The 13,711-nt window shown below is 40.2% G+C and overlaps 1 protein-coding gene across 1 annotated transcript in view; it reads left to right on the top strand.

Moving 5' to 3' along the window:
• PDE6C (phosphodiesterase 6C) overlaps positions 1-13,711 on the top strand; it is a 59,751-nt gene that overhangs the window by 29,113 nt on the left and 16,927 nt on the right. Inside the window, exons 12-15 of the mRNA XM_065893778.1 lie at positions 3,160-3,306; positions 3,544-3,651; positions 4,048-4,157; positions 10,955-11,042. Coding sequence (XP_065749850.1) covers positions 3,160-3,306; positions 3,544-3,651; positions 4,048-4,157; positions 10,955-11,042 — 453 coding nt within the window. The remainder of the gene's footprint in view (positions 1-3,159; positions 3,307-3,543; positions 3,652-4,047; positions 4,158-10,954; positions 11,043-13,711) is intronic.

Below are 13,711 nucleotides of genomic sequence, written 5' to 3'. Positions count from 1 at the left end.
TAACTCAAGAAACAACCGTATTTCAGAGGGGTTCTCCAAAACTATTGGCATAATTTCCAAGCTACATAAATATTTATGCATCTCCACTTAACCATGATTTTCTGCAGGGATGCATTTTAACTCTCATTTCAGGGAAGGTGTGGTCCTCTTTTACAGGTATAACAGCAGGTGCACGTTGCTGGGCTGGGAAGCACTGAGGTAGCAGTGCAGTGACGGGCAAAGGAAGTAGGGAAAGTCGTCCTCCCATCTTCCCCTCTGCTTCCCAGGACATTTCAGTTCACTTGCGGATGCCCTGCAGCTCACGTTTACCAGACCGTGGGAGATGAGGACAGGGCGTCCCAGAGAAGTACCTCATTCAGTCCTCCTTTATTCCGTTTTGTTTTTCATTCATTCAGTAATTACTGAAATGTCCTGTGAAAGAAGGAATTGTTAAGCCTCGAGGGCAAAAGATAGTGTGGTCTGGTTTTCACCTGGTTCAAGAAGCCGCCTGTTTATTAGGGAGACAAAAAATACAAGCAGTGACACTGCCTTGAATGAATGGGTTCACAGGGCGTGAGCACCAAGGGCCCTGGGGAGGATAAGGGCCCGATTCTACTCACAGAAGATGTTAGACTGCGAGATGAGGCCATGGCATGGAGGCCTGCAGGGAAAGCAGGAATCGGCTGGGCAGAGATCGACAATGGGGGCTTGGAGATGGCTGGAGATGGGAAGGGGAAGCGGGACAGTGCAGACCAGGGCGTGGAACACAGGAGACCGAAGACAGCTGGGTATGGCTGGAGCCCCAGTGAGCGGAAGAGGGGAGCAGCCCGTGAGGCCTGGCAGGGCGGTGGGACAAGACCATGGCAGCCTGGCACACTGGGACCTGCGAAGGGACCTGATCAGATACCCAGGGGCTTCTTCCCGGAGCAGAGGGAGTCAGCCAGCCGGGATGTAGCAGGGAGGTGGCGCCATGTTATGGCATGTGGGGTGGCAGCAGCCTCCCGCCTCTCATTCCACCTCAGCGGTGGGTTCCTTCAGGGAGGGGACGACCAGCCTTTGGGGCCTGAGTTCCTACTTATCAGATGAATCAAAAGCCTTTATTTCTATCAGCCTGTCTGTATCACTGCTGTATGACTGCTGGTTTTCAAAACCTGTGATTGCCATATTGTAGTATTGTTTTATCGGCTCACCTGTAACTGTAAATGGGGGCTGGGAGTCATAATTCTGAGAACTTACTTTGTTTCCTGCTGAAACGCACATTTACGCTTTAGTGTGACTGACCTGATAACGCGTTAAAAAGCATTTTCACGTTTGATCTTTACATAATACTCTGGGAACAGCAGGACTGAGGCGACCTCCAGCAGGGAGGTTCTGGGCATTGGGAACCCCCCACCGTACCCCGTAATTCTTTTCTTAGTCTGATTTTTTAAAAGATGTGCTTATTTTTTGTCTCTCCCCACGAGAATGTGTGTTTCAGGGGCAGTGACAATGTCCGCTTTCTTCATTGCTTTATCCATAATGCCTACAACACAGATAGGAACCAATAAATGTTTGTTAAATGAATAAAAATGAACGCAGAAAAAGAGCCCCTTTGGGCAAGGAATCTGGGAGGGTCTGGAGAGAGAAAGTGATGAGAAGGCTTTGGCAGAGGACACAGGAGGTCCTATGAGAAAGGAGTTTTGTGAAGTGTTACTAGGGGCCATGGGTTGAATCCCCTCTAATTTTCTTTGACACATGCAAATAAAATTGGCACTGCTTTTTCATTAAGACAACAAAGACAAAAATGTTACTCTTGTCACTCCCATTTCACAGATGAGAACATTGACGTATCGGGTAGCATCTTACGGAAAAACCCGAACGAACCTTTTGGCCAACCCGATAGATAATACCAACCCAGAACTGAATACTGGTCTCCTGGCTCCAAGCCGTAGCTTTGTAGGAGAGAGATCTCTGCCTAAAGTGACAGTCTGAGAGCGGCCTTGAGGAGAAGGGGGCACAGGAGGACCAAGAAGTTCCCTGAAGAGAAGGGCAAGGGTTTGAGGGGCCAGCCCAGACTCGGGGGCTAGGGGAACAGAAACCATAATTGTACTTAAAAGAGCCATATACCGTTTGGTGTTGACATTTGTACAAATAGAGCATGAATCATCCTCTGGGAAACCTTGAACTTACTGAGGGACGTGATCTTAGCACAGTATTAAGGATTTATAACGGGCTCAGTAAACACCCACTGAACTCAATTGCTCCTGCATCTGCTGGACCCACACAGCCCTCGCCTGCGTCTCTCCTCCCGTGGGACTGTCTCTGACCTGCCTTCTACCAGATCAGCTGAACACACACCCCTCCAGAGTCTCTCCTCCTTCAGTTCCCCCAGCCTGCCTGCAATTTCTCCCAGCCCTGGCACTGACTCTGTGCTCTGGGAATGTTCTAAGCTCTCACCTTTCACTGGTCTGTATTTTATAACCATTTTAGTAAGTTAAATTCCTTAAGGCCAAGATGCATATTTTTATCTCCCAAGCCATGTCAATATTCATGGGACTAATTCACTGTTTTTTCACCTAGTCCTAAATCCTGACAGGGGGGTGGGTTAAATGAGATGTCTGCAAGCGTACCAGTACACTGCGGGGCATTCATTCATTCATTCACTCAACAAACATTTACCAAGCACCTCCATGGGACAGGTCCTACAGGTTCTGAGATACCACAGCAAATAAAACAGACCAGATCCCATCCTTATGGAGCCCACAGACGAGTAGGAAAGCATCACTGAATAGGTAAAGATAATACGATAGAATCGAATTAAGCCATTGTTTACTGTTTACTGAATATTTCTGGAATGGAAAAAAGTTGAGTATTGAAAATGGGTTAGGCTGCTGCAAGTAAACATTTTATCTTGCATCAAAGAAAGAAAATAGCCACTGGGGTCTGATTTAGAATTGAATGCCTTCACTTAGAAAGCTTCTTAGTATAGCTGGGCCTCAGTTTCACCATCTGGAAACTGAGGATCATTGTGTAGGCTTGTTAGGATAATAAGGCATAACCCAGCATTGGGCAAGTAGAGGCTCAGTGAATTGCATGTGGCATCCTTTTATTGTAATTTTGTTTTATGTCCAACGTCGGGTATATGAGACTAAAAGGAAATAAATGAATGTAATCTGGAACACTTGGTCCTTGTTTCAACAGAAAGAGGACCTACCAGACCCACAGGCCGTAGACCTGTATGAATTCCGCTTCAGCGACTTCCCCATCACAGAGCACGAACTGATTAAGTGTGGACTTCGGCTGTTTCTTGAAATAAATGTGGTGGAGAAATTCAAAGTACCTGTAGAGGTCAGATGGTATTTAATTTAAAACGCTGTGGTTCTGTGGCTGTACTCCACTAAAATTTGCTGTGGTTCAGAAGATTCCCTGCAGTGTGGATTTTAAATGATCATTAACTTCGTCAGTTTGTCCACTTAAACCCTGTAAACAAGGCCAACCTATCTTTTCAGATAAGGTTGTCACAGACCTTCTTACCTTTAGAATTCTCCTCCAAAGTCTGAGTGGTGGTGTCTTCTTTGGTGGCAGGTTCTCACCAGATGGATGTACACGGTGAGGAAGGGGTACCGTGCCGTCACTTACCACAACTGGCGACACGGGTTCAACGTGGGGCAGACGATGTTCACTTTGCTGATGGTAGGTGCAGAGCCTGTGAGTCATCATAAACCTGTGCATCTCCCTCCTGAGTGTGGTGAGCGATGGATACAGTCCATCACTTTAGATCAGTAATTTTGGAATTCATGGATACAGTCCCATAAACCCCCAACCCCCCTGGAGATGATGCCAGGGTATGTGGGTATCCCTGGGCGTTTGGCTGAATTATCACTCTGACACTCGTGTCCTTACATCCATAAAGGAAAATTCAGTTACGTGCTGGGTTTGTAACTGCCCAGAATGAGCTACAGTCCTCAAGAAATAAAGCCAGCTTGCTCTAAAAAGACAGCAGACCCCCTTCCCCATTGCAGGCCGGCCTCACTGCACATGCTGCAGAGGTGCCTTAATCCTAGTAAATATGTATGTCTATTGTTTTAGACAGGAAGACTGAAGAAATACTACACGGATCTTGAAGCCTTTGCCATGCTTGCTGCTGCCTTCTGCCATGACATTGACCACAGAGGCACCAATAACTTGTATCAGATGAAGTAAGTGAACACATGTGGCCACATCAACGTGTTCTGGTGCCCCACCCCCCTTATTTGTAAACGCCTTCACTCCTTCTTTTTTCAACTTTGTTTCATCAAAGTATTGAATTCATACATTAAAGAGCATTGATCTTTGGCTTACACCTGTACACACCTGGGTAGCACCCCACCAGCTCAAGCTAGAGAACATTTTTTCCTGGGCTGACGACTCTCACGTCCCTGGTCCTTCTACTTCCACCAACTGACCTTCAGCTGGCCTTGCATCTTAACATCATCACCATCTTCCTCTCTTGCCCAAGAAAAGAAGTGCAATTATAAGGGTACAGGCCCTCAGCTCAGATTTGGATTTATTGGGTTCACAAGTTATTTAAACTTTCTAAGCTTCGAGTTCCTCATTGGGAAAATAATAATTATAGTAATGGTACCTAATGCTTAAGGTCGTTGTAAAGATTAAATGAGATATATATATAAGGCACTCAGCTCATGGTTGGCTCTTGGAAGTTAATAATTATTAAGTATTATTATTATTACTGTTATTGTGTCATTGACACTTTTCAAAATTCATCAGCAATGCCATAGCCAGCCTAACTCCTTGATAGTGACATTTAAGAAGCTCTGTCTGCCTTGGCCACACTGTATCTTCATCTGTGACACATGACCTACCCCTCTCCAGAGGTACCAGAGGGAGTGAGACAATTTAGAGAGAATGAGCTTTGGAGTCTGGTTTTATGGGATCCAGATACTTCCCAGTTGAGGGATCTTGGGCAAATCATTTAATCTATTTGAGATTCTGTTTCTTAACTGTAAAATGGGTATAATATTGACCTCTTAAAGACTGCTGTGAGAATCACGTGAAATTGTATATGTGAAACATAGTAGATGCTGAAGAAATTTACTCAGTGAATGAAATGCACCTCGTGAGCAGTGACTTTTCACCTTCAGCAACTCTACCAATCAGGCTTTGCCTTGAAAAGGGAATCTCCATTCTGGGTTCCGGGTAAGCAACGTCTTCGTCTTGAGAGTTCCAGCCCTTTATTTTTTTTGTTTACCTTTTTATTTTATATTGGAGTATAGTTGATTAATAATGTTGTGATAGTTTCAGGTGTACAGCAAAGTGGTTCAGTTACACATATACGTTTATTGATTCTTACCTGTGTCCCGCTGTAGTGGAAGCATGGAATCCTAACCACTGGACCACCAGGGAAGTCCCAGTTATCCATTTTATTTTATTTATTTTATTTTATTTTTTATATCTTTATTGGGGTATAATTGCTTTACAATGGTGTGTTAGTTTCTGCTTTACAACAAAGTGAATCAGTTATACATATGTTGCCATATCTCTTCCCACTTGCGTCTCCCTCCCTCCCACCCTCCCTATCCCACACCTCCAGGCGGTCACAAAGCACCAAGCTGATCTCCCTGTGCTATGCGGCTGCTTCCCACTAGCTGTTTTACGTTTGGTAGTGTATATATGTCCATGCCACTCTCTCACTTTGTCACAGCTTACCCTTCCCCCTCCCCATATCCTCAAGTCCATTCTCTAGTAGGTCTGTGTCTTTATTTCTGTCTTACTTGATGAATCTCCTTATGTGCCCTTACTGTGCTGGGGGAATTGCTCAGGAGTCCACAAAGATCTGGAGACATTACACTGGTAAAAACAGTTAACAGAAGATTGAATAAGACTGAATTATTATTCTCATATTGGTGGTACCGATCAGGCTACCGTGCGGTGTACGCTGAACACAGCTTCCTGGCTTGACCTTGTGTCCTTGGTCTGATTTCTTGTCTCCAGAATGTCCAACCCCCTGGGTTCTGGTTTTCATCCTTATCTCCCATCTTTAGACTATGCCCTCTGGCAATGCCCTAGAAACCTTGCCATTTTCAAATTTTTATTATCCCCTTGAGTTCTTTTGTTCTCTTTGTTCACTTTTCTGGCCATTTTGTTTTCTGCTTCATTCTTTCATAGGTTCATAGTTTTCTTTGTTCCTTTCATCCCCCTTTTCTTGGTTAGTTTTTCAATTCTCTCATCTTTCAGTCTCCTTTACTCACCTCCGTTTTGTGTCTGATGAGATGTGGTTATCAGCAAAAAATCTGAGGAACTTTAGCATTTATCTCGTCCTCCTCCGCCCCACATTCAACGCAGGCCTCTTCCCTACTGTATTTCTTCCCGAGTTCTCTAGTCTACATTCCATTATTTTTTATGATGGCTCATAAAGGACTCATATTTTTGAATGATTCTAATGGCTGAATGTTCTTCATGATATCAAATTGAAACTGGTCTCCTTATAACTTCTGTTAGTCCTAGTTCAAGTCTCTGAAGGTGTTAGAATATGTATAGTTTCTCATCCACAGGCTATTCCTTCGTATATTAAAGAGAATTATTATTTTCCCCTCCTCTTTTCCTGGCTGAATATACCTGGTTGAACTTTTATTTTAATCATTTCTCATATAATATTTTCTATACATATAATTTTATCTGTTATTCTTCTGTGAACCCCCTCCAGTGTTTTTATGTCATTCCTTAAATGACATAAAATACCGTATGCTAACACATATATATGGAATTTAAGAAAAAAAAATGTCATGAAGAATCTAGGGGTAAGACAGGAATAAAGACCCAGACCTACTAGAGAATGGACTTGAGGATATGGGAAGGGGGAAGGGTAAGCTGTGACAAAGTGAGAGAGAGGCATGGACATATGTACACTACCAAACGTAAGGTAGATAGCTAGCGGGAAGCAGCTGCATAGCACAGGGAGATCAGCTCGGTGCTTTGTGACCCCCTGGAGGTGTGGGATAGGGAAGGTGGGAGGGAGGGAGACACAAGAGGGAAGAGATATGGGAACACATGTATATGTATAACTGATTCACTTTGTTATAAAGCAGAAACTAACACACCATTGTAAAGCAATTATACCCCAATAAAGATGTTAAAAAATAAATGTGGGTCTTGGGGTTTGACATAATAATCCAAACATGATCTGAAATACTTTATATTTAATCCTAATTAAATTTCATCTTCTTAATTTGGTTCTTTTTTTAAAATTGAAGTTTAGTTGATTTACAGCATTGTGTTAGTTTCCGGTATACAGCAAAGTGATTCAGTTTTATATATATACATATATATGTATATATATAATCTATCTTTTTCATATTCTCTTCCATTAAAGGTTATTATAAGATATTGAATATAGTTCTCTGTGCTATACAGAAGGTCCTTGATGTTTGTCCGTTTTATATATGGTGGTGTGTGTGTGTTAATCCCAAACTCCTAATTTATCCCTCCCTCCCTCTTTCCCCTTTGGTAACCTAAGTTTGTTTTCTATGTCTGTGAGTCTATTTCTGTTTTGTAAATAAGTTCATGTGTATGATTTTTTTTGAGATTCTACATATAAGTGATATCATATAATATTTGTCTTTGACTTATTTCACTTAATATGATAATCTCTAGGTCCTTCCATGTTGCTGCAAATAGCATTATTTCATTCTTTTATATGGCTGAGTAATATTCCATCATATATATATATATATATATATATATATATATATACACACACACACACACATATATATATATATACACACACATATACATATATATATATATCTCCCACATTTTCTGTGTGGTATATATACCATATATATATATACACCACATCTTCTGTATCCGTTCATCTGTCGATGGACATTTAGTTTGCTTCCTTGTCCTGGCTACTGTAAATAATGCTGCTATGAACATTGGGGTGCATGTATCTTTCTGAATTAGAGTTTTTGTCTTTTCCTGATATATGCCCAGGAGTGGTATTGCTGAATCACATAGTAACTCTATTTTTAGTTTTATAAGGAACCTCCATACTGTTTTCCATAGTGACTGCACCAACTTACATTCCCACCAACACTGCAGGAGGGTTTGCTTTTCTCCACACCCTCTCCAGCATTTATTATTTGTAGATTTTTTTAATGATGGCCATTCTGACTGGTGTGAGGTGATACCTCATTGTAGTTTTGATTTGCATTTCTCTAATAATTAGCAATGTTGAGCATCTTTTCATGTGCCTGTTGGCCATCTGTATGTCTTCTTTGGAGAGATGTCTGTTTAGGTCTTCTGCCCAGTTTTTGATTGAGTCATTAGTTTGTTTTTTTTATATTGAGCTGTATGAGCTGGTTGTATATTTTGGAAATTAATCGCTTGGCAGTCACATTGTTTGCAAATATTTTCTCCCATTCCGTAGGTTGTCTTTTCACTTCACTTATGGTTTCCTTTGCTGTGTTAATCTGATTCTTTATTCCACTCTTAATTGAAATTGCCTTTTAAAGCAGTCTATCAACCAATGGATTCGATATTTTTTCCAGCTTTTTTATCATCTGAAAATTAGATAGTCATGATTTCCATCAATATTCATTCAAGTCATTGATAAAACTGTGCATCAGGACAAAGCCAGGGCCGAGTTGTGAGACTTGGGGCTAGAAACCTCTCCCTGGGGAGGACAGTTAATTAAGCAGCACTCACTGGGTGGTGCTGTTCAGTATTTGTCCACACTTAATATTCCAGCTCATACAGAACACATCTTGAAGCTTCTTCTCAGCTGTCTTGCTGAAATCCAGACACACACTGTTTCTGGCCTTCCTCTCTCACAAACCATATCACAAAAGTGTTCATAACATCAATTCAGCATCATTTTCTCTTTCTATACCTTCTCTGGAATTTCCTAGTAGTTATTCTGTAAGTGCTTGCAAGCTCTGAAGCAGTTTAAACTGTTTCATAGATTAACGGCAATCTCCCTGTTCTGTCATCTACAGATTATACCATTTTCTACTTCTTAAATTTTAGGGTAAAATTTACTTGTATCCAGTCTTCAATCATCTTTACCACTGCAAAATTTCCCAGAATATACTGACAATAGTCGCCCACACCCACCCCGCATCTTCAGATTCCTTCAGGAAGTTGGGATGTTACTCAACTGGGTTAACAGATGTGTGTGTATAAAAAATAATTTTTTCTTTTTTTTTTTAACTAAACCATTTGTGAGATAGTTTCAGGCCTCATGCATGACCTTTCACCCGAAAATATTTCAGCACATATTCCCTGAGAACGTGGAGGACATTTGTTTATATAAACACAGTATAATGATGGCTCTCAAGAAATTTAACATTGGTACAATACTGTTATCTAATACAGAATGTTTATTCCAATTTCCCCAATAATGTCCTTTATAACTATCTTTTCTTCTCTGTTTTGGGTCCAATCAAGGCTCACACATTGCATTTAGTTGTCAAATATCTTGAATCTCCTTTAATCTAGAATTGTTCCTTAACTTTTTTGGATCTTTCAGAATGTTGACATTTTTGAAGAGTCTAGACCAGTTGTTTTGCATAATATCCCTCAATTTGGATTTGTCCAGTTGTTTTCTGATTACTAGATTCAGGGTAAACATTTTTGGTGGGAATTCTACGTAGGTGATGTTGTGTCCTTCTCAGTGCATTGCAGGCTCATGATATCAATTTGTTCCATTAACTACAAGGTTAAGTTAAACTATTTATGAGTAATATTCAGCAGATCTCTTTATGCAAAGGTACATTTTCTCCTTTGTACTAATACGTAATCTGTGAGGTGTTATTTTGAGACTGGTTGAATATCTAGCTCCCCAGTAACCTTTCTTGAGTAATGTTTTTAAACCTAAAGGAACTAAGATACCACTCATTTCTAACTGAAATTGAGCTTTTTTAATTTGTTTAAATCTCCAGTGCTGACACAGTGTAGGTATTTGAATATGTATTAAAATTATGATCAATTATAATATGGATCGGACATAGTCTGATTGTTCCCTAACTAGAATACTTGGTTTACCAGACCTGTTAGTGACCTGTTAATGACTCCTTTCCTCCCTAAAGTTCTGTTCTTTCTGAAATTAAGTGAAACTCTACTGAGACTGCCACCCATATTTCCGATTTCTCCCTTCCTTAAAATTATTTATTCCATATTTCTGTAACAAAGTCTTCATATTATCTATTAGACCTTTCACCTCGGCTTCTCTCCATCTTTTCTTTTCACCTTTTTATTTTCTTTTTTTAAAAAAATTTTATTTTATATTGGAGTGTAGGTGATTTACAATGTTGTGTTAGTTTCATGTTTACAACAAAGTGATTCAGTTATACATACACATATCTGTTCTTTTTCAAGTATTTTTCCCATTTAGGTTATTATAGAATATTGAACAGAGTTCCCTGTGCACACCTTTTTATTTTCAATGTTGCTTCCCCTTCCTTGAACAGGAAGACAGGGTACCAAAGTCCCCACTTTACATAAAGCTGTGACCTCACCACTAACAAATGGGAAATTTAAATTTATGTCACTGTCTTAGAGGAGAAAAGAAATGTTACTTTATCATCATTTTCATTTTGGTTCCTGGAAATTCTTAATATACACTTTCTGTGCAAATAAACTATGGGCTTCAACAAGTTTGCTACATGTTCTATAAGTCATAGTCACCTCCGTAAGCTCCAGGGAAGCTAACAATTTTAGATGCAGGGAGTGAACCAAACTTCGTAGTTTAAACAAGTCAATCACTTTACGCATTTAACAAATTAGGGTTGTTTTTTTTTAAAGGACTTTTTAAAAAGAGCGTGTTCTCCTGTTCTAAATCTAAAGATTCTTTTCCAATATGTTACTTCCAACTGTTTCACAGGCATTAGGGGAGAGGGAAGAAATGAAAAAAAATCCTCAGATTGTAAAGATTCTGCATCATGTAACCTTATGTGTAATGTTTAAATAGCTAAAATTATCCTTTTCCTCCTAGATCCACATCTCCATTAGCAAGGCTTCATGGATCGTCCATCTTGGAGAGGCACCACCTGGAGTACAGTAAGACTCTCCTGCAGGATGAGGTACGTGGGTCTCTCTCTCTCTCTAGGGCAGCTCACAAGCTCTGGATCAAAGCACTAACCCACAGAAAATGCTTAGAAAGAGGACGGCCTTGAGTTCTGGCGGTTGACAGTATATACCCTTATTGAAGTCAATTGATAGAAATTGCTATATTGCAATAGTTTTTGAACAGCCAAGTTGGAAGTAGCTGAGATAGAGGAGAAAAGAGCCATGGAAAGTCACAGAATCTCTGTGGGTTTGTGAAGAAAGAAGAAAAAGCTTAAGGTGGATGTGAGAGGGCTCTATGCACCCTGGGTATGTATGAATGTAAAGAGAAAAGGAGGCTACACAGCCACTGCTTTTCTGATTCATGTGGTATGCACTGTAAGGCACTGTCTGTATCTCTGAGAAAGTCAAGCTTTGGTAGTTGAGGGGTAGGCATGAAATCAGGCTGTAAGACAGATCGGACAACTGCCATCAGAGGCACTGAGTGAATCTCCCAAGAGTTCCAGAGGGAGGTGTCACATTCAGGAGTGGGCAGGACACAGGGGAGAAGAGGGGCGGGATCAGGAAGCTTTTCACAGGAAGTGGCTTAAGCTTGGTCTTGAATTCACTTTGATTTATGCAATATCATGTACTACTAACCTTCTGTAGAAGGCAGTCATTATTCTTTTTACTGATTTTATTTGAGGGGTATAGAGGCTTGTGAGAAAGGTGGTGAATATAATCTAGTTTTATTTAAAAAAATATATCTTGAGAAAATTCTAACCCAGAATGAATCATTAGTAGATGGATGGGAATACTGTTTTGTCTCGACAGAGAAACTGTCTAGAATCATACGAGTTCATTAGGATAAAAAAGCCTTCGGGAGAGTGGAGCTTTTTTCAGTTTCAATAATAATCTTTTTTTAGGCTCAGGGGACGCGGGTATATGGAAATATGTCCAAGTTTAGAAAGATAACACTACATTCTTCTAGATAATCAAAAGCCAACTGGGAAAACTTGTAAGACAGGGCAACCAGGCAGAAGAGTGGAAAAACAAAACAAATAAACACATGATTTAAATGTTTTCAACAGCCTGTGATTGCAGGCTGCATCCAGACAGGGGGACACAGACCATCTGCGTCAGAGTGATCGATTTCACAGGGCGGAGGTGGGCAGGCTTTCAAAAACACATCCTGGGCTTCATCTTGCGCTTACCAGGCTCCCTGGGGATTGGACCCAGGAATCTGCATTTTTAATAAGAATTTTCATAATTCTCATGTGTAGCCAGGACCTGTCCCTGCAGTAGTATCATAAAAAAGATGATAATATCTGTCCTATGAGAATTAGAGTAGAATTGAAAGTAGTTCAGGAAGATAAGAGTAAATTGTTATTATCCAATTTGTTATGAGTCTTTGTTTTACTGGTTGGGACAGTCTTGTATTTTTGAGTAAGAACTTTCCATTCATCCCACTGATTATGTATACCACAGGCAGGTAGTATCAAAAATAATTTAATTTTACGTTTACCTACTAACGCAAAATATATTTTTAAACCTTTACAGCCAAATGTTTAAGTGCTTAACTTTGGAAGGCTCCTAGTAGCTCATATGTTTTTCCTTTCTGGGATTTGAGAGTTTATAATAGAGTTGTTGTTTTCCATCTTAATTTTTTTAATGTTATTTACTCTGCAGTCTGAACTGGTTTTGATGGCTATACAAAGGCTTATTATTCTTTCTAAAAAGGAATATTGCATCTTAGTAATCTGTACCACCTTGGCGAGGACCTGTCTACAGTGCTATTCGACCTGCTAATTGCAGACTTTTAAGGGTCGTAAATAGAGTCGCTAGGCAATAAATGCAATCACAGAGCATTTTATGAGCAGGCAAATTGAATGCTGAAAAAAAATGAAATTTCAACCATCAGATGTTCTTTCTTGAGACAATACAGTTGTCTCAGTACATTTTTTGAGAGACAATACAGTTCTTTTATTTATTTATTGTATAAAGAAAATATTTACACTTAAAACTAATCTTTTTACATAAGGGAAATCCCTATGATTTATCTAGCAATTTTGTCATATCGTGGACGTTACTTATTTTGTTTTGTATATTATCAGGCTTTGAACTAAAATATCTTTATGTCCCAGTAGAGTTGGATTCCCTGCTTTGAGGACAGAACCATCTGTATTCTAAACTAGTCAGAAACCCACCCTTTAACCTAATGAATAGGTGGAAAAGTCTTGTTAGCCAAATTTGTCAGAATAGAAGCTTTAATACCACAATGTGCTGTCGGAATGACAAAATGCATTGCTCAGCATAAATAACAACACGTTTATTATTCAAAACACTTCACGAACTTTATTTATGCCTTTTCACACTGACCTTGTATGATACAAAGAAGAAATGAAGAAGAAATTAAATATCTTGCGTATGGTCACCAGCAAACCACAAACATGTTGGCAATCTTCTCTTATGGGTGTCACATGTAGCACATTGAGGACTAGAACTCATCTCCCGAGTGCCCTCATCAGGATGAATTGGAGCCATTTCTATTTTGGTGTGCTACGCAGAACTTATATTTTATTGCCATTTTCATGGCACTAGGAGAACAAAAATGGCCTGTTATTGGTAGAGGGGGGAGCAAAGTTAGACTCTTTCTGTGGGCAGGTGAAACCAGCTGAGCAGATGGGGGCCCAGCTGGAGTGGGGCT

Source organism: Phocoena phocoena, chromosome 16, assembly GCF_963924675.1.
Source record: "Phocoena phocoena chromosome 16, mPhoPho1.1, whole genome shotgun sequence".
NCBI classification, from domain to species: Eukaryota; Metazoa; Chordata; class Mammalia; order Artiodactyla; family Phocoenidae; genus Phocoena; species Phocoena phocoena.
Note: the sequence above shows the minus strand (reverse complement) of the source record. Positions and strands in the feature narration are given on the sequence as shown.